This window comes from Podarcis muralis, chromosome 1 (assembly GCF_964188315.1).
Source record: "Podarcis muralis chromosome 1, rPodMur119.hap1.1, whole genome shotgun sequence".
NCBI classification, from domain to species: domain Eukaryota; kingdom Metazoa; phylum Chordata; class Lepidosauria; order Squamata; family Lacertidae; genus Podarcis; species Podarcis muralis.
The window spans coordinates 45,170,158-45,190,454 of record NC_135655.1 but is presented as its reverse complement, the minus strand read 5'-3'; the positions used below and the strand labels follow the sequence as shown (position 1 = coordinate 45,190,454).

At 43.8% G+C, this 20,297-nt stretch overlaps 1 protein-coding gene across 2 annotated transcripts; it reads right to left on the bottom strand.

The window, feature by feature from the left end:
- Positions 1-1,683: 1,683 nt before the first annotated feature.
- On the bottom strand, positions 1,684-20,071 carry TMEM62 (transmembrane protein 62). 2 transcript variants are annotated; one of them, XM_077927321.1, is made up of 14 exons: positions 19,588-20,071; positions 18,310-18,421; positions 14,525-14,662; positions 13,579-13,624; positions 12,373-12,514; positions 9,156-9,280; positions 8,913-9,035; positions 8,199-8,354; positions 7,532-7,691; positions 6,140-6,253; positions 5,564-5,648; positions 5,017-5,121; positions 3,484-3,602; positions 1,684-2,736 (listed from the first exon to the last, which is right to left on the bottom strand). In XM_077927321.1, exons 1-14 carry the CDS (start codon positions 19,768-19,770, stop codon positions 2,419-2,421), a joined length of 1,926 nt encoding a protein of 641 aa, XP_077783447.1. In that variant the 5' UTR covers positions 19,771-20,071; the 3' UTR covers positions 1,684-2,418. The 2 variants fall into 2 exon arrangements, with proteins under 2 accessions (XP_077783447.1, XP_077783452.1); XM_077927326.1 differs by lacking the exon at positions 19,588-20,071 and adding an exon at positions 17,107-17,243 and having other exon boundaries at positions 18,310-18,423.
- Between the last annotated feature and the right edge of the window lie 226 nt (positions 20,072-20,297).

Here is a 20,297-nt window from a genome sequence, read left to right as displayed (position 1 = left end):
GTGCCCTCCATCTTTCCCAACATCAGGGTCTTTTCTAGGGAGTCTTCTCTTCTCATGAGGTGGCCAAAGTATTGGAGCCTCAGCTTCACGATCTGTCCTTCCAGTGAGCACTCCGGGCTGATTTCCTTAAGAATGGATAGGTTTGATCTTCTTGCAGTCCATGGGACTTTCAAGAGTCTCCTCCAGCACCATAATTCAAAAGCATGAATTCTTTGGCGATCAGCCATCTTTAAGGTCCAGCTCTCACCTGTACACACCTGTGTACCTCTCCTCTGTTCAGAACATATGGCGGATGGGTGTCTACTCTTGGCATCCAATGGAATATGGAAACATTTAAGGGAGAGGCTAAGCCACTACAAACAAACTCAGTAAGAAGAGCAAACAGCCTTTTTGTGCAGTGTGAATTTTTGAAAGGATTCTTACTCTTGAGGCCTTTTGCAGGCACACCAGTGCCCAATACTATAGTAGCGCAGCCTAAACAACCATTTGAGTAATAGGGGAAGAACTAAATAACACACATTGATATTTGCTTATAGCGAGGGTAGCCTGACTCAAACCAGCCAAGCCTCCCCTGCAACTTTATCTCCTGCTTTGATCGGATGATAAAAACTCTGTCTGTTCTGTAGTGTGATCTTTAAAGAGCAGACAAAGTGCTTTATCTTCTGCTCAGGAGATAAAACATCCCTCTGACTGCCTCATAAGAGTGGATTTTGATGGAGTAGTCAAGACTGATATTATATTTCTAATCTCAGCAGAGAGCTGAGAGATAAAAGGCAGCATTTCCCCCCTAACCTCATCCCAGAGCTATGGGAGGGGAGCTGTCATTTACTCTTAAGGAGAAAGCAGGAGAGAGGCAGAGCGGTGGTGCTTAGCACTGCAACTGGAGGTGTCACATCTCTGAATGCTCTGTTTCATTTTGAGAAAGATGCTTTATAAAGGGCAACCAGAGGGATGTTTTGCATAGACTGATCCGTACAAAATAAAAGGTGCAATTTCCAGCTACTCTTAGACTACTCCTGGAGGACTGGAAATATGGCAAGAGAACATATGTATGAGTGTTTATATATGAATTGAGACTGCATGTCTAGTGTGCTGTATGTACATGTGTGGAGAGCAGGGGTGTATGAAGTTTGCATTTTTTTCAAAATTGCGTACGAAATACCACTTAATTCACTATTTCATGTACTCCTCAAAGTGAGCATGCATTAAGATTCCGCCAGTGTTCACAGGATTAACCCCCCCTCCCCAATATAGCAACTCCCAGGGCTTTTTAACTTCAATAGGAAACTGCTTGAAGAGGTCATTCAGTGATTTGGTTTGAAGGGTCACCAGCATGCAGATGACCTCTAACTCTAGTTTTCATTCTCAGCTTATTAAAGTGATGTACCAGAAGTGCAAAATCAGTGATGAGCTGGATCAGGGCCAACACACAAACTTAATGTTAGCAAGACAGAGGTGCTACGGATAGGTGATTCATTTGCTCAGGGAAGTGGAGTTCAGTCTATTCTAGATGCCGACATGCTGCCCTTAAAGAATCAGGTTGTGTCTAGATCTGGCTTTGTCACTAAATATCCAAATAAAAGTTGTGGCAGCATGAAGAAGTAGTTTGTATTGTTGCACGTTCTAGGAGCTTACCGAGGAGTTCATGTTTCCTTTCGGAATGAGGCACAGCAGAGACTGTGGTGTCTTTATGATATATGGTTTATTTACAACCTGAGCCTATGATGGAGGGGTTCACAGCATGAACACCCCAAGAGGGCCTTACTTCCCCCATAGCAGCAGCCTTGGATTAAAACAGAAATCAAATATCCCTCTGACTATATGGCTTCCCAGCCTGAAGCTTTGCTTCTGGCCTCTAGCTCACATCTTTCTTTAAAAATAAAAAATAAAAAATCATTGAAAATTTCAGTGGGGAAGTAAAAGTGCAGAAGGTGAAGAAAACCAAACCAAAACCAAAACAAAAAAGTGCTTTAAACTGTGGTCAATACAATATATGGGTATATAAGTAATATGATTGTTCTGTTATGGCCAAATCCATAACAGCGTGTGCTTCCAAAGCACCTTATATAAACACAGGTATCGTGTGCCAGATATAAACGAAAAGTAGAAGCAATTGTATCCCATTACAATATTCCATTTGAGAACTTCATTCAACATGAAGGTGACAGCAATTCAAAACAAAATTACAAATGTAATAAGGAAGCAGCTCCTGGGAAAGACATTACGGATCCCTTTACAGCTTTGTGTAACTGAACACCCTATTATGCCGCAGTTCGGAAATAAATTAGGGGCAGCTCCAAGCCTCCACATTCAGTTGTTCAGGCTGCAGAGATAGCATCTACACAGACCTGCAGTTCACAGCTTCACCACTTAACAATTCAAGTGAAATGGCACTTCAGTTGCCCGAAAAGCAGCCTATTAAGAACTTTGTGCATTCTTCATTTCAACAATAAAGCTTCTCAGCATAGAAGACTGCAATGTCCAGGTTCTGTAGACCAGAAAGAGGGTTAGGCCCACAGTCCACATTCTCAGTGGAGATAAGAAGAAAGCCACAGTTCCATATGTCTTCAACAGGAAAAAGCAGGAATAGACCTGCCACAAAAACAGGAGTGCCATGCTGAGGTGGATGGGCCACTGTTTGGCATGACGCAGATAGTAGCCAAAACCGTATCCTTGGCAACGCAGCAATAGACACCAACATGTATATGCCATCAATGGTAAGTTAAAGAATGCCACCTGCCAAGACAAAATAGATATAGGTCCATAGAATCATTCAGCTGGAAGAGACCCCAAGAGCCGTCTAGTTCAATCCCCTGCAATGCAAGAATCTCAACACATGGCCCCCCCATCCCATTTGAAACCATTCCAGACTCTGCTTAGTTGTCTCTAGACAATACCACCATCATTTTGCCTTGCATTTTGTGCAATTCTGTGATCCCCCAAAGACACACAGAGGACAGCTGAGTGGGTGCTTTCCTGCAGAATGCAGCAGTTCCATCAAGAAGGGATGCAAAGATATTTTGAAAAACATTTTAAGAGATTATTGCCTTGTATCCTTCCAATACTTCCTTTTCCAGGAAAAGGCAGATCAGGCTACAGTTGTACATGCCTAGTTTGCATCCAGGCTGGATGATGATGATGATGGTGATAACAATAATGGATTGCTGCAATGTGCTTTACATGAGGCTGCCCTTAAAGAAATGTTTGGAAACTTCAGCTGGGATCCAATTCATGGAGCATGTTACTTTGATGTTTGCAAGCTACACTGGCTTCCTGTTAGTTTCCAGGAACAACTCCAACTATGATAATAACACATAAAATGCCCTAGTCTATTAGATTTATTGCTTGAAACATATCATATTCATTTCCCCCTCAAAACAAATATTTAGGTTGACCACTCTCACTACAATTTATTTCAAATGAGATGTTTCAGAAAACATCAAACAAGAGGCTATTTGTTAACCAGTTTACTAAGAATCCTACCTGCAAAATTCCAACAAGGAAGGTCGTACTGCCTTCAAAGAAATGGCCATCAACTATTACTCCAAAGGAAAAGCAGGCGCCCAGATGTCCATCTATAATATCACCAATAAACCAGGGCCCTATAGAGAAGAAAAGTGCATTACACTGAATGTGACAAGAACAACTTGTAATCTAGCCTACCTAGCCCCCAAATCACTGTCTTAAGGAAAAAAATTTTTTGTCCAATATCCATTAAAACAAGTCATGACAACAAAAACAGATAGCCAGGTAAGGTATTAGTGTAAATAATGCAATTGAAAAGCAGTGACATATTGTTAAAGGTTAGATTTTGTTGGATTTATAGGCAGAAAACAGAACCCTTAATTGTATTGCATTGCATGATTTGGGTGAGCTTCCTTGAACTGCACAAGGAAAGGTGGGAGATGAGTACCGTATTTTTCGCCCTATAGGGCGCACCTAGTTTTTTTGGGGGGAAATAAAGAAAAAAAAATATTTCCCCCCCAGGCGCGGGACTGGGGCGGGGGAAGCTCAGGCTCCCAGGACAGGCTGCTTTCCGCAAGCCTTGGGAGCCCGGCGGGAACTCCCGCCGGCCTCCCCAGGCTTGCGGATATCTGCCCGAATCCCGGGGCGCACTCTGCTGCACTCCCCGGGTTTCGGGCTGCAGGCTGCTGTCCGCAAGTCTGGGGAGCCCGGCGGGAATTCCCGCGGGCTCCCCAGGCTTGCGGAGAGCTTCCTGAAGCCTGGAGAGCGAGAGGGGTCGGTGCGCACCAACCCCTCGCTCTCCAGGCTTCATCGAAAGCCTGCATTCGCCCCATAGGACGCACACACATTTCCCCTTCATTTTTGGAGGGGGAAAAGTGCGTCCTATAGGGCGAAAAATATGGTATTTTTCCAGACATTTCCTAAGTGCAACTGTGATCAAGTAGCTGGAAAGCTGGACTTGGATCCAGGAAACCTGGGTTGTGCCCCACCTGTGTCATAGACTGTAGGCAAGTCACTCAGAGTGGCCGAATCTGTAAACTACTTTGCGAAATTAGAAGTGCTAAATCTTAAAACAGTACACTGTAGCAATAAGGGCTGAAATGTGCACATTTTTAAAAGCACGGCTCAACATGCACTGCATTGTTTAATTTCTAAGAACTAGCATTGTTTTGGGCAGCACTGGTAGCACAAGGACTTGCTGGGTGCCTCTCAGCAGCATTACTCGCGTATCTTGGGATTGTTATTCAGTGCCTCTTACAAAAACCTGTAGCTTGCCAAATATGAAAACATTCCTACGTGGGTATATGATGTCTAACAAATTATCTCCTGAAATTTACAAGTTATTTGTAATCACTATTCAGGCAAGCTTGGGTACCCTACAGATGTTTTCTGCCCCACGTTAAGAGTTGAATTATAAATTTTACAGAATGCAAACGCATGATTTTTTAAAAAAACAAGCCGCTATTTAGTTAAACACAACATAATAGAGGGTTTTGAGCTAGAAGCTCTATTGGCATGTCCATGAACTCGCTGTGCCTATTTGCATCTTACCCAGAAGAGTATAGAAGCTCAACAGGAGAAATGAGTGGTTGAAAAAGTTGATTTTGCTCAAGATGTGAAGAGAAAAAGAAGCCCACATTGCTCTGCCCAGAGGTCCTAAAAAGGAAACAAACTTTTAATTTGAAGTTCCCTACTTTTAAAAACAGAAATGCAGCAACTTTTTACAAAGTGATACATTTACAGCACCATCAAAGGACAGATTCATTCACTGAAATCAATTGGATGTAGTGCAAGAAAACTTCCCGGTGGATTGCGCCCAAAATCCATCCAAGATGCATGGACACGCATTCATGAAGTCTTTGAGACATTTGACATTTTCAAACCAAACCAAAATTTAGCTGTTCGTTAGTATCTATCTTTTGAAGAATAGAATACTCAGCCTACAGAGGTTATTAGATTCTTTTTAAAGGGGCAGGGGTAGAATCAATCTGAAAATCACACTGGTGCATTTGCTTAATTTAAAGTACTGGTACTTAAAGAAAAAGAAAAAAGGTAAGGAAGGATCAAAATTGTGTTCAAGAAAAAGAATTTCTCTTACTTTTAAGTGTAGGCTTTCCTCGATACCGGAAAATAACCAACAAGGCAATTTGAACTACAACCATTAGTACAAACACTACTCGAACCTGAAAAAGAAAGAATACAATTATAGATATATATATTTAGTAAGCCAAACACAGCCCCCACCATATTGATCTCTCATAATGTGGTGGGAGAATAAAATTTATTTACCACCATTTGGGAATCACTGAAGGCAACAGACCAAAAAAATACTAAAGGATCTAGAGGGAAAGGAGATCACACCCACCCACAGCAAAAGTCAAATCCAGCATGGTGGTGTTTTCCATGAGTTTTAATCTTTTCTTTTAAAATAGTGCCACAAGGACTCTGGAAAGGATGCGAAACTTTTCTTATCCAAAACACTTTTGGATGCATTAAGGCGCCTGTGTATTTGACAACCTTTTATTTTCTACATTGTTTTAGCTGATTTTGTTACCTTTATTTTTTATTTTCAGCTGTTGTGAACTGCCAAAAAAAGCAGTTGCTGGCGAAGTGTGTTAAAGAAACTTCTGTCCCCACACAACTCACTCACTCTTTCCCCCTCTGGAAAACTCACCAATACATAGAGGTCAGTAAGAAGCACCCAAGATGCCAGAAGGTTAAATGTGAGGGAGAGGTTTTCCTCCATAGCAAACGTATGAAGCCGAGTGGCATTCCTATTACTGGCATCCTAAACATGGGAACACAAAGAAATGAACAAGACTTTTAAATGTGCGATAGCAAAACAACTCAACATCTTTACCAGTGAAAAGCCCATCATTCTGTTGTGTGGTGTGTGTGTAAACATGCACATGTGAGTGGGAGGGGAGGTATGCATATTGCAGAGAACCTGGGATCACAGCCAGTGATGGTTTGGGCATCCCGTGTCGTGGGCAGTGGATAGATTTCACCTTCACTGCAAAGTATTCCCAAGCACAGTTATTTTCTCGCCAGGTGAGGCGATCGTTGTGGTTTACTCTTGTAGAAGAAAGTTGAAAGGAGTCTATATGAAGCAGGGATGACACCAGCGTTCTTGAGCAAGTACCAAGGACTCAAGAGTGCCCACCATTGCCAACATTGGCACCTATTAATAGTATCTCATTATTTTAGGGCTGGTACTGAGAGGGGCACTGGGCCACATGGCTGAAGCAGCCACCATCTTACCTCAGCCAGAATGCCTCTGGGTCTGGCCACAAAAGCAGTATCACTTGGCAGTGCTCCGTTTGGCTCTGAGCATAGGAGCCGATTCCTAAGGGCCGAGGTTCTTTTGCCCGCCCCCCCAATAAAATATTTGAGGGGGCTGCCCCCCCACTTGATGGGCATTGCCATTTAAATGGTGCACGTGTCTTGTGATCGATTATGTGGGGTGGGGTTTACCTGGGCCGCCCCCCCCCCCTATTTTATTGTGCATTGCCTTGATATTTTATGGTTCTGCATTTATTTTATAAATAAATAAACAAGCCCAGTCTCCAGATCATAAGAATTACCTCTTGCATAAAAGGACTCTAAACAGCTCACGACCCTAACTGATAATTAGTAAGATCATTGGGCTGGGCCCAGGGGTCCTTCAAACTTAGCAGTAGCATTATGGGGGAGGTCTAAATCCACTTCCAACCTCTGCGACATTAGACATAACCCTGCTTCTATTTGCATAGCCTCACCTTCCATTTCTTTGGTTACACTACCAGGGAGAGTCATAAATACTGGGAAAGCAAGCATAAAATACACAAAAGCCATTATATATTCTTGCTCTCTGTCATCCAGAATAACTCTGTGGTATTTCTACTGCTTTCATTTTAATGAGGATGAGAAATAATAATTTGCCCGGCATCAATCAATAAGTAATCGTGGATGAATGGGGATTGATCTTGCTCTTCCAAGCAAAAACCTGCTCTTAAATACTTTTTTTCCAGTAGCTTGAATGCTATAAAATGTGTGATAAATTTATAAGCATCAGCAGAGAACTCACCTGAACTGCCACTTCTATCTGATGAAACCCTTCACTGTAGTTTTGAGGGGCCCATTTCAGTACATAGAGAGGTCCAGACACATGAACAGCATTCCCCAGATGAATGCCATCAATGCTGACCTTGACAAACTTGATAGGAGAAGGAGAGAATGCCAAAATTCTAAGTAAAAGAAATAAACCAGTATATCATGGAACTTGTTAAGATATAGCACTTGTAAGCGTAAAATAAAAATGACCATGTACTGTATAAATCAGGCATCTCCAACCTGCGGCCCTCCAGATGTTTTGGCCTACAATTCCCATGATCCCTAGCTAACAGGACCAGTGGTCAGGGATGATGGGAATTGTAGTCCAAAACATCTGGAAGGCCGAAAGTTGAAGATGCCTGGTATAAATGATTCCGCAGTCAAGGCGGGTGAGGCAGAAATTACTGGATTGACTTTGCTGTTCTACTTTGCTGTAGAACGGGATGTTCCTTTTTAAAATTATTGTTAACGTAAGAGATTGTTAACCCATTTAACAGCACGCACAATGTGGCCTGTTGAACATCTTTTACAATGCATTCAAAATTGACAGCATTTGCAGTGTTAATGTCTGTATATGTCACATTTGCACAAGAAACTTATTTTTAAAAAAGTTTAGAAGTAGCAAAGATACATCAGATTACCGGATGTGGGTGGAGTGAAGGATTCTCTGCAGTGGTTCATGAGCAGCACTACTATAAAGCAATGATTTGGGATTGGTGATAAGAACCACAGGCCATTCTTCAAACTTCAGGTCAGCAAAGCTGAAGAGATCGTGATCAAAAGCAAGGATCCTGTACCTGATGTTCACAATCAAAAGCAGTACACTTTTGGTTAACAAATAACATCTTAAGGATAGAAGATTTATACTGCCTGGTGCTACGTTTTACTGATTTTTCCAATTTCCTCTGCTTCCACTTAATCCATTTTTGATGAAAAGCTGATGACTTGAGTAGATACCTTGCCCCAGCCAGAATTTCTTAATCTAGAATTGTCAAACACGCAACTTCTTTTTTTAAAAAAAGTGATAACAATATAGAGCAGTGTGACAACTCTAAACACAAAGTCCTGCTTTTGTCACAGTTGCTTGGATGCAACTGTGAGATGGGTGAGGAAAAACAAGCTGAGCTTGAATCCTGGCAATATGAAGGTACTGTGGCCTCCCTGAATTGCTATCCCGTACCTCTGCACTAACAATGCCTGGTTCTCCTTCACCCACATTTGAATCGTCATCCATTTTTATCACCGTCATCCCAGTGGGGAGATTCATTCTGAACCAGCTAAAATGACATTTGCACTGATTTTACATTGCTAGAAGACCAGTACTATAAAAAAGGCCATAGCACAAATTTTCTTACTTCCTGTTATCTTTCCAGTCTCCCAGTTCCAGCTCTAGAGTTCCGTCACGATGGCGAGTATGTAGAGCTGGCATCAGACCACCCAGCGTATGGAAATGCCCACACAAATATGCTGTGGCAGAGCTAACGGAAACATAAATGATTATCGTTGATTTTGGAGAAGAAATACTAACTTGTAGCCAATTAACAACAACAGCTGAAAAACATTAATACGTTTGCACCAGAAAGGAAAAGAAATATTACCGCATTGCCGTTCGTATTCCTGGGGATGGAGAGACGATTGCTGAGGTGGGATAATGGCCAAACCAAATGGAATGGTTACTGCCGCTACTTTCTGCAGCCAGTGAAGACAGTTCTTGCATTTTATTCTGAAATGAAAGAGCAATTGCAAGAGCTTTAGCAGCATGTTGTTGTTGTTGTTGTTGTTAATTTATTTATACCCCGCCCATCTGGCTGGGTTTTCCCAGACACTCCGTTAGCTACCAGGTCTTAAACATAATACAAAGTTTAGGGGATATTAAGGCTGTAGTCCTAGGTACACACACTAAGGTGTTAAGTCCTATTTAACTCAGCAGGACTTGCTTTTGAGTGAATCATTCATCAGGCTGGGCTGCAAGAGGCATTTATCGACGGCTGCTCTAAAAAGCAGGGAAACTGTGAGCAGATATTTCCAAATTATTTCTCAAAGTTCTTTTTGTCATTAAAATGCCAATATGCACGTTTGAAGAAATAAGCCTGCGTATCATGTAAGCCACATTCCACATAACAATGGGGGCGGGGAAGCAGAATAGTATAGGCACTAGGGACCTGATCTTGAGGAGGACCCGAGACACGAGGGTACCGGGGATAGAAGTCTTTGCTCCCTGCTGTGGTCCCAACCTGGCCCACCACACCTACAATTGGCATTACCAAAATATTGATTCTTTCTTGCCAATATAAGAAAGGATCAAAGGGTCAAAGCTCCTCTACTGCCTTGCCTCATGACAGGATCCAATCCAGATCAGGTTCCTATAGCCCATGGGCATAGCCAGGATTCTTGTTGGGGGGGGGCAGGACCTTTGCTAGGGGGCCAGAACCAATGTGATTGGTCAGTTTGTTAAATATTTCTATTGTTTTGCTTAATCGCGCGTGAGGAGCTGCTTCTCTGCCTGTGCCCATGCTAGTGCCTGTTATTTTCATGGGGGGTGGGAAGAACTGCCACTGGAAACTCTCAGAATGCCTCCCCTAGCACTGACTTCCACCACAATATTCTTCATATAAAGCAAAACTATGATTTAAACATAACAGTTTGTGCAGGCAAATGGAAATAATTGACAATGAGCATTCCAGTCTGCAGCCGGAATGTAAAAAACAGAGGAAAAATATATGAAAACTATCATTACCAGATCCAATAGATTAATATGGATATGTGTTTTGCTATCAGTTTACTGCAAATCACTGTGGGTTTCACCCTTGTCCCGCAAGGGGTCCAATATGGTACACGGTGTCATTTTTCCCAAGTCACTCTGTCCATCAGTTGATATCACCAGTGAGTGGGGAGAACATGGTTAAATCCTGCATTGGCAGCCAAAGCAGCAGGATTTAATCTCTACTCATTGGTGGGAGTTAAATCCTGCTCCGTTTAAGCAGCCCAGCTTTCCAAACCTGCATTGAATCCCTTGCCGAACAACAAGAAAATAACTCCTGTTGCTAGCAACACCTTGCAAGGTGTCTGAAGCCATGACTTCTAAGCACTTTGCACAATGCCATTGCAACACCCATGCCATGGATAGGACGGATGGCCCCATCTACCTGCAAGCCTAATCTTGATAAGGATGTGGCTCATGGGGCAAAAACAGTTCCCTATTCCTGCCTTAAGGCAATACTTGTCCAGGAATGTTAATAGCCTGAGATAGCGGGTGTTTCCTTACTGGAGCCCAACTGTTAGAACAGGGGTGGGGAACTAGATCTGGCCAGTGGGTTGGATCCTTAATTCCTACAACCCCAATCAGCACTTACTGCAACCTTGTTTTAAATCAGGGGTAGGCAATCTAAGGCCCGGGGGCCGGGTGCAGCCTCATTGCCTTCTCAATCCTGCCCGCAGACGGACCGGGAATCAGCATGTTTTTACATGAGTAGAATGTGTACTTTTATTTAAAATGCGTCTCTGGGTTATTTGTGGGGCCTGCCTGGTGTTTTTACATGAGTAGAATTTGTGCTTTTATTTAAAATGCATCTCTGGGTTATTTATGGGGCATAGGAATTTGTTCATTCCCCCCCCCCCCAAATATAGTCCAGCCCACCACATGGTCTGAGGGGCAGTGGACCGGCCCATGGCTGAAAAAGGTTGCTGACCCCTGTTTTAAATGCATGCTGATTGATGCAGGCACTGCACCTTCAAGGGGTCTTGCTGTAACTGCCAATCAAGCCCATTTGGGAAAGGAAAGATGCTCTGTTTGGAGGAAATTGAATCTTCCTGCAAACTGAGAACAACAAGCCCCCTTGAGAGTTCTCAACAAGGAGTTTCCTAGCACGGCTGATGCCAGAGGGGAACCCCACATGTAAGGAAACAATCAGGAACTAATTTTAATTTGTAGCTGTGTCTATACCTTTGCTACCCCTCACATCACATATGATGCCAAGGGCAGGGCAAATGGGTGTCATTTGTAGGTAACACAGCCTTATGGGCCAAATTGGGATCCGTGCCAGGACTAATTAGGCCTGTGGGTTAGAGTTTCCTCTCCTCTGTGTTGGAAGATTGCTTTGCGAAAGAGAAAAAGGGTATTTCTTTATTTATTTTCTACAGGTTTGCCATCAGTATATGTTCTCTGAGCCAGTTGCAGAATAAAGTATAAGATACTTATAATACTTAATTCATGAATCAAAATGGCTAAAATAAAAGGTGATATTAAAATGTTGCACATGAACTTTCCTTTTCAGCAAAGAAAAAGCAACAATAAAGTAATAAAAACATCTAGCAGTTCATATTAGAGAATGAAACCCATTTTTAAGGCAAACCTAGCAGTTTGAAAGCACGTCAAAGTGCAAGTAGATAAATAGGTACCGCTCTGGCGGGAAGGTAAACGGCGTTTCCGTGCGCTGCTCTGGTTCGCCAGAAGTGGCTTAGTCATGCTGGCCACATGACCCGGAAGCTGTACGCCGGCTCCCTCAGCCAATAAGCGAGATGAGCGCTGCAACCCCAGAGTCGTGACTGGACTAATGGTCAGGGGTCCCTTTACCTTGACTTTAGTGGGCCATGCAAACGGCTATTCTGAATAATGCTTTTTATAGGGGTAGGGTAGGGGACACTGGGGATGAGTTCATGAAATCACACAGGCCCGAGAAAGTTTGAAAACTACTGCTCTAAAGGCTTCCCGCAGACTTTGGACTTCAGGCAGGTGTAACACACAGGCTTAGGATTTTATTAGCCAGAGACTAATAAAGACAAGCTAAGGCTGCAGTGCATGGTGTTTTACATTACCGCTTTCAATATCCCAAAGAAATTGTAGGGTCTCTTGGGGCCTGGATTGAGAGTCGCATCCACACAGATGAAAGAATATTTGCCAAAAGGTGTGCTGTGGATGTAATGGAAGGAGCCGTCCCTTTTCCAAGCAGAATATTTCCTACCAAAATGAGATGGGAATACTGTAGTCAGAAAAATCTGGAAGAAAGAGAAATGTAAAAAGGAATAAATGCACACACTGCCTAGTGCTCAACTAAGCTTTACTCAGAGTAGACCCACTGAAATTAATGGACCTAGCTTAGTCCTATTCATTACTTTCAGTGGGTCTAATCTGAGTAAAGTTCAGTTGACTACTGCCCAGTAAGACTAAGGGAGGGAGAAACAAAACTGCATTCGACTCAGTTCATCACCTATGCCATCTTTTAACACAGAAAGGTACAAAATAGTGGCTAGGAGAGAGAGAATCTAAGGGCAAAAACAGAGGAATAGAGCTGCACAGAAATCCTAACAGTGGCAGCAGGGAAGGAGGAACAACACAGGCAAGCAAAAGACGGGGGCAGATGACTACTTCCTAAATAATTATTTTCTAGGCTACTTTAATGAAGTCATTCTTCCTAACACTTATATACCTTGTTAAAACAGAATCTCTCTGTCCCACACACAATCGACTCTCCTTCTGGATTCCTGAATGCAGTATGTGTCACAGCGCTGTCAGACGAGAACGTCCAGAGGTTCATTGTCAAAAGCACCCTTACAAGTTAGGGAAAGGTATGTCCATCAGTCCTATGTGTCTCAGCTACTTCTGAGAGTGCATCTGATGAGGCAGATACCCCCGACCTTGGCTTATGTATCTCCCGTATCCGAGCTGCGCACAAACAGGTGCAGACTCCGCCTGTGTTTCACCTTCTGCTCCTCCCTCTTCAATCCTCTTTTGGTCCTGGGAGACAGTGGAGCAGGAGAGGTGAGGGCAGGGCAGGAGGAGGAGGTGTGGAAGCCCTCGACTCCACACTGGCCTTACCTATCTCTCCCTCCTCCTGTATCCATTCCTCCAGTCCTGCAGCTTCTCTTGCCTCTGACTCTGGTCTCCTGGCTGTTACAGGTTCGCCTATTTCACTAATGCCTTCTTCCAAGTCAGTCTCCAATCCCCCTTCTCCCACTCATCAGAATCCAGTCACCACACCTCAGAGTCCAGCCAGTCTCTGACATCATGGTACACTGACATACCTGTAGTAGTTCCGGACATTATCCAGACCTGGAATGTTGAATGTATCTGCAATGAAAGTGGCAAACAACATTTCAAAACAAATTTAGAATTGAGCAAGAGACTGCGGAAAAAATAAGTCCAGGTTAAGACAAGCCCAGTGTAGTATGAATCTTGAGATTGCAGCTGGATATCCAGGAAGCTATCAAAGCTTTAATTCCAGTTTGACCAGGACAGCAAGATTTGCTCTACAATGCATATGCTGAGACAGCCTTTATTTTGGAATAATAATTATAGATAATGGGGCACTGGATAATGCCTAAATTGCTATAGAACAAAACCAAAAACTAATTGATTTCATTTATTCTATAATTATATTTTATCCTGCTTTCCAGCCAAAGAGGCATGCAATTCAAGTACACATAAAGATAAAATTATAGTAACATGACATGGGAGTTCGTATTGCCATTTCTTTGGGTCTCTGGGAGTTGCTGACACTGTCCAGGTTCCAGATTCTATTTTTTTCAGAAAGAACAGGCCAAAGAACTGCAGAAGAACTTGGGGGTTGGCCAGTGCCAAAGATGACATACTACAAATGGACCCACAGAAATATTCCAGAAAGACTTTTTCCAGGACTGACAACAAACAGGTCTTACTGGCGCGCACACACACACATATATATTAGATTGGTAAATATGATAAACATGATTTCTAAAAAAGAATAATACTTCTATGACAATGTTTGATCATATTCAGAAGAATATTTGACCATATTCAGAAGAATTGTTCAAGGCCACTGCCGATGGAGGAGAACAAAATTGGGGACTAAAATTGGTGGTTACTCTTCCAGTTGAGATGAGGGTTAAGACTTCCTGGAGCAAAAGAATGAGTAACCCGCATCTTCCTACCATCCTTCACAAGTGGAGAATAAATGAGAATCCCACCTCTAGAGTCTCACATCTTTCTTACCATGATTCCCTTTGATGTCTATCCATTTGGTTTTTTCCATGACTTTAGATCTTTTTAAGATTGTCTGGTAAGTTTGCCATTCCACCTCAAACTGATCAGACCCAAGTTTATCTTTTGTTTTGGCATCAGTCAAATCACCTGTTAATGAAAGAAAAGAGACACAGAACATTAAACATATAAAAACATCACAGATAAACGAAAGTACTGTTATTAAATAGGTCATCTAAGGTCGTGCTATGTAAGTAATTTTAAATTGTTCACGTTAATTCTGTATGGCAAGCGGCATAATTCTGTCTCTCCAATCTCCCTGGGACAAAATCTAAGCAGAGTGGATCCTATTGGCATCTAAACAAAAAGTTTTGTACAGCAAGGTTAGTTCTTCAGGAAGAAATAGAGCTCTGACAGAGGATGCTTCAGAGGATGCATGGCCAAAAGCAATATGAAGGTCCCCAAAGGCAGGAAAGTATCTACCACACTGGAGGAGGACAGAGACTCAGAGGAATACTGGCCTTGGACTGGGGAACAGCTCTAGCTCCACTTGAGCAGAACTTTGATATGCTGTCAGATATTCCTAAAACAGCAAATGATGCACACAGTCTTGCTCCTCTAACCAACCTGTCTGAGATCCAGCTCTTACAAATGACTGAAGATTTAGCTATAAAGCTGGAGGAACAAACGGACAGGGATAGGAGGTGGGGAAATTGTCTACGAGGCCTACTGGAGAACCAGGAAGTGTGTGTGTGTGGGGGGGGGGGGACATGGTTCATTTCATTACTGGCTGGTTACCCTCCCTGAATTTAAACATACCACTGTCCCCCAATGACATAGTTCTGTATGGCAAAACCAGGAGGCTGAAATATGGAACACAGTCAGGTGTGCATGTACTAAATTATCCAGCCTTATATTCTGGAGTTGCTAGTGTCTGCAGTAGCAGGCACGCCCCCTGCATATCACAGGTCACTTTTGCACCACTGCCCAGGGAATGAAAGGTTCTGTTTTACTTAAAGGACATAAAAATGAATTGGCTCGAATTAAAAACTGAACGTAATGGTTTACGTTCAGTTCACCGCCCAGAGACAGTGGAGCCAGCAGAACAGAAAGCAATCAGCTGCCATCCCAAATATACCAATGAGTGTACTTTATTTTTAACTTTACTGGCAGCCATGGGGAAAAGAAGGGCTGCACTTGGGAGACACCTTGGAAGTTGGATCAAAACTGACCATCAGCCCAAGAGCAGACAGTCAAAGTAAAAATTAGGACTTTCTGGGAGGAGTCTAAGACATCCTTCACAGACCTCCCACACATGGCAGAGGCAGTACCATTCTAATTACTGTCTTTTCACTAGTACGTAATCTTTATAATTCTGAAGTTAGCAAGGATGGTAAGAAAATAACCTTTATCTCTAGAACTCTTCCTGTAAGTCCCATGCTATCCAGTAATTACAGGAAGCTACTAGCCAAGATTTCAAGGGCAGTGCCATTGCTACCTTTAGAAACAATCCGTCCTGACCTTGCATTCTCATTATTCAAATGTTTGTGTTTTTTTCATCATCCTGCTGCCTGGGCAAAGCAATTTCCAGGATAGGGTTATACATATATAATTATATGCAAACAAAACCCAATGTTGTTTTTAGTTTGCTCCTCTTAGTATCCAGATTAAGGTTGCAACCCTAACCCCACCTATCTGGGAGTAAGCCACATTTATTTTAATAGGATTTTCTTCTGAATAAACGTGGTTAGGATTGCACTGGTAAAACTGTTGAGGGACAGAAATGGATACCAATGAAATGGTTCTAACCTAAACACACATGATGGGGTGGAATATAAATAGAATAACAAACAAAGAATGAAACAACGTAATGATTTAAAACAGGAAGTCCTGGGCCATACTTCTAAATATGCATAGGGAGGGAGCTAGCCTTGCCTTTGTAGGGGTTCCCAAAAGGTGTCACAACAGAGGAAACACTGGTTTAGGTATTATTATTATTATTATTATTATTATTATTATTATTATTATTACCTACATATATGTAATGAAGGCGCCATGCAAGCCTCCCTGGGGAGAGCATTCCACAAATGGGGAGCCACCACACAAAAGGCCCTCTCTTGTGTTGCCACCCTCCTGACCGCTCATGGAGGCGGCACACGAAGAAAGACCTCAGATGATGATCACAAGGTCTGGGTTGGTTCATATGGGGAGAGGTGGTCCTTGAGGTATTGGAGTCCTGAGCCGTCTCAGGCTTTATAGGTCAAAACCAGCACTGTGAGTTGGATCTGGAAACTAATTGGCAGTCAGTGCTGTCAGGCCAGGATCAGTGTTACGTGCTCAAACTGTCTTGTCCCAGTGAGCGGCCTGGCTGCCAAATTCTGTAGCAGCTGAAGTTTCCAAACCATCACCAGAGGCAGCCGTATGCATAACACTTTGAAGTAGTCTAACCTAACAGTTACCAGAAGTTAGGCTATCCCTGTCCAGAGGTGCAGCTGGACCACCAGCCAAAGCTGATGAAGGGCAATCTACCCTACTGAGGCTACCTGAGCCTCAAGTGACATCAAAGGATCCAGGAGTACCCCCAAGCTACGTACCTGCTCCTTCAGAGGGAGTGTAACCCCATCAAGAGCAGGCAACCTCCCAGCCATCCGGTCTAGGGAACCACCCACTAACAGTGCCTCGGTCTTCTCTGGATTGAGCTTCAGTTTCTTGGCTCTGCTACAGGCCACGCCTGCAGATGTAAAGGAGAAGTAGAGCTGTGTGTCATCAGCATATTCCTGATAATCCCACTCAGTGGTTTCATGTAGATGTTAAACAGCCTAGGGGATAAAACTGAACTCTGAGGAATCCCATACTGAAGGCTGCACTGCAAAGTGGTGCCACCTACCCCTAACTCCAGAAGGATACCATGGTCAATGGTATTGAAAGCCACTGACAGGTCGAGAAGAATTAACAGGGGCACATTTCCCCTGTCTCTTTCTCTAAAGCAGCTGTACATACTACTTCCAAAGACTGCTGACTCATAAAAAGGCCTCTGAGGTAAAAAAAGTAGTAGTAGTATAAGTGGGAAGACCTGGTGCTCCCAAACTAACCGAAGCTGAATTCTGACAAGATTAAAAGCAATCATATGATGGAACTGGGAAAGTAATGGAGGGTGGAGGAACACAGGAATTGTTATTCCCATATGAGGAAAGGCTACATTCGGGGCTTTTCAGTTTGGAGAAAAGGTGAGTAAGAGAATTGTATAAAATTATGAATGGTGTAAGTTTTTCTCCCTCTCATGGGCATTCAATGTTGGAAGAATCAGGACGGACAAAAGAAAGTACTTCTTCACACAATGCTTAGTTATACAGTACTATGCAATCCACTCTCACAAGAGGCAGTGATGGCCACCAACCTGATGGCTTTAAAAGTGTGTTAGAAAGTAGCTTTCTGAGGCAGTATGCTTCTGAATACCAGATGCTGGAAACCACATTTGGGAGGAGTGCTGTGGTTTTCCCGCCTGTGGTTTTCCGATAGGCATCTGATTGCTCACTATAAAAACAGGATGCTGGACTAGATAGGCCACTGGTCCAATCCAACAGCCTCTTATTAGGTTACAACTCCCCTGCTCCACTATTCATCCCTGTGGTTACACTTCCCTAGTCACACATCTGATGACAATGCTACCACTTTTTACTTCAGATCCAGACCAGCAACCAACATTCATGACTTCAGAAACGCAAACCTCATGTACAATAATGCATTCTACAAAGTAATTAGAGTGGGAGGTTGGGGATGAGGAGACGATGTCTCACCTGTTGCTAAAGTAAGGACAGGTTGAATGACAGGAACCGTTTCCGCACAGAACTTTTCAAAATCAGAAGCTCGTTCGGGACTCTGAAACTTACTGATGTGTAGATCTGATACCTACAAGGGGGGGAAAAAAAGGAGGCTGGCAAAATGCCTACAGAATAGCATATTTAGGAAATTGTGTATAGAAACAGTTCCAAATATTGCCTACACTGAACAAGAGTTAAAACACTGACAGCTTAATTTCACAACGAGCACTTTTGGATTTTTTTTATTCATATCGATTAGCTATGTCAATTATCAACAGCCTTTTACAGTTTTTATTTCCAGCAAAACTGGCTGTACTAGCACCATGTGAACATATAACAGAGGTTCACCTGACATATCCTCACCAGAGCGAGGTCTACCCATGCAACATACTCATCTAACAGCATTCTATTGCAAACATAGGACTTCTCCACACTTCTGTTTGTCCTGCCGCTGTTCCCAGGGGAAACTTGCAGTTTATCACTGAATCAAAACAAATGGCAATCAGGTTTTCTACTTATTGCCATTTGTTCTGATTTAGCACTAAAGAACAGGTTTTCTGGGGGAAAGTGGTGGGGCAAAGGGAAAACTGCTCAGACCTGTGTTTTCTAAGCATGGGACAACATGGACGTAGCCAGGGGGTTCAGGGAGGGCAACTGCCCCCCATCAAGTAGATAAATAGAAATACTTAACTGGCTGTGTTGCAGATATTTCGGTTCTCCCCCCCTCAACATAAAGCCTGCCCCTCCTAAAATAAATCCTGGCTATGTCCATATGGGACAAGCAGAAGTGTGGACAAACCCACAAGTCAGACCCTTCAATGCATTAATGCCAGTTTCTGATCTCACTTATCAGAACTTGGCAAGGCTTGTGCCTGTTGCAAAGCATATCCATGCCAGGCAAATCTAACCTCTCTGCGCATTAATGTAGTTCCCTGATCTCAGTTATCAGAATAACTATTTGCCATTCATTAGTGGCCTCACAGCAACAGCCTGCATTACACCCCCCCATCCAATACACCAGTTTATTTGTGCCTTTAACCCCTCCGATTCTGAAAAGAGGAAAACAATAGGTGAAAAACACAGTGCGACCGTTGCATAGTTATCATCTATAACAGTTATGATCATGATTTGCCTTAAGAATTAAACCCCAAGTGCTGCTGCGGTTTCCCCGCAGGGCACCCTTCTCACGGGGCGCTGGGGCCGCGTGTCTGTCTCCCCGGGTTCACGAAAGGGTCACGAGGCGGCTCGACTCGCCTGAATTATCCAGAAGAGGTTGTTGGCCTCGGCTCCGGGCGCCGGCTCAGGGGAGAAGGAGCGAGGCTGGCGCCGCAACTGCTCGGGCCCCGAAGGGCTGTGCCAGCCCACCAGCAGCGCAGCGAGGGCGGCCGCCAAGAGCCCGGCAGCTAAGCGCAGCATTTTCCACCAGCTCGCTGTCATGCACGCGAGCGCAAACCTCCGCCGGTCCCTGCTGAGGCGAAGCGCGGCGGGAAAAGCTGTCAGCTTCCGCCTCGGCCCACTTGAAGGGTAGGGCGGCCGCCCACCCGCCCGCCCCGCCGTGTTCGGTTAGGCCCTCCCTTCCTCGGCTCCATTGGAGAACCGCTTCCGCCGTCAGAGCTCGCGAGGTGAAGCAACAAGCGCCCTGCCAGGCCGTGCAGAAGCTGCTTAGGCTGCAAGCCGCGGTGGACCAGTCCCAAGGGCTGCGTGCGGCAAGGATGGATGGGCGCGCCTTCTTTCCCAAGCCAAGTGGCGGGAGCTGCTCTCCCGTACGTGACATCAGGGCTCAGCCCTAGCTTGGGGGAACTGCTGCTGCTGCTTTTGCAGCAACATACAGCGAGGATTTGGGGAGGGGGCAGGACACCCACCTGCCAACATCCTGTGCAAATTCAGAATGAAATGCCTCAGCACCAGTTGTTTAAAATTACAGTACTTCCTTTTGAGCCTCAGTGCTCAGACAAATCTGTCAA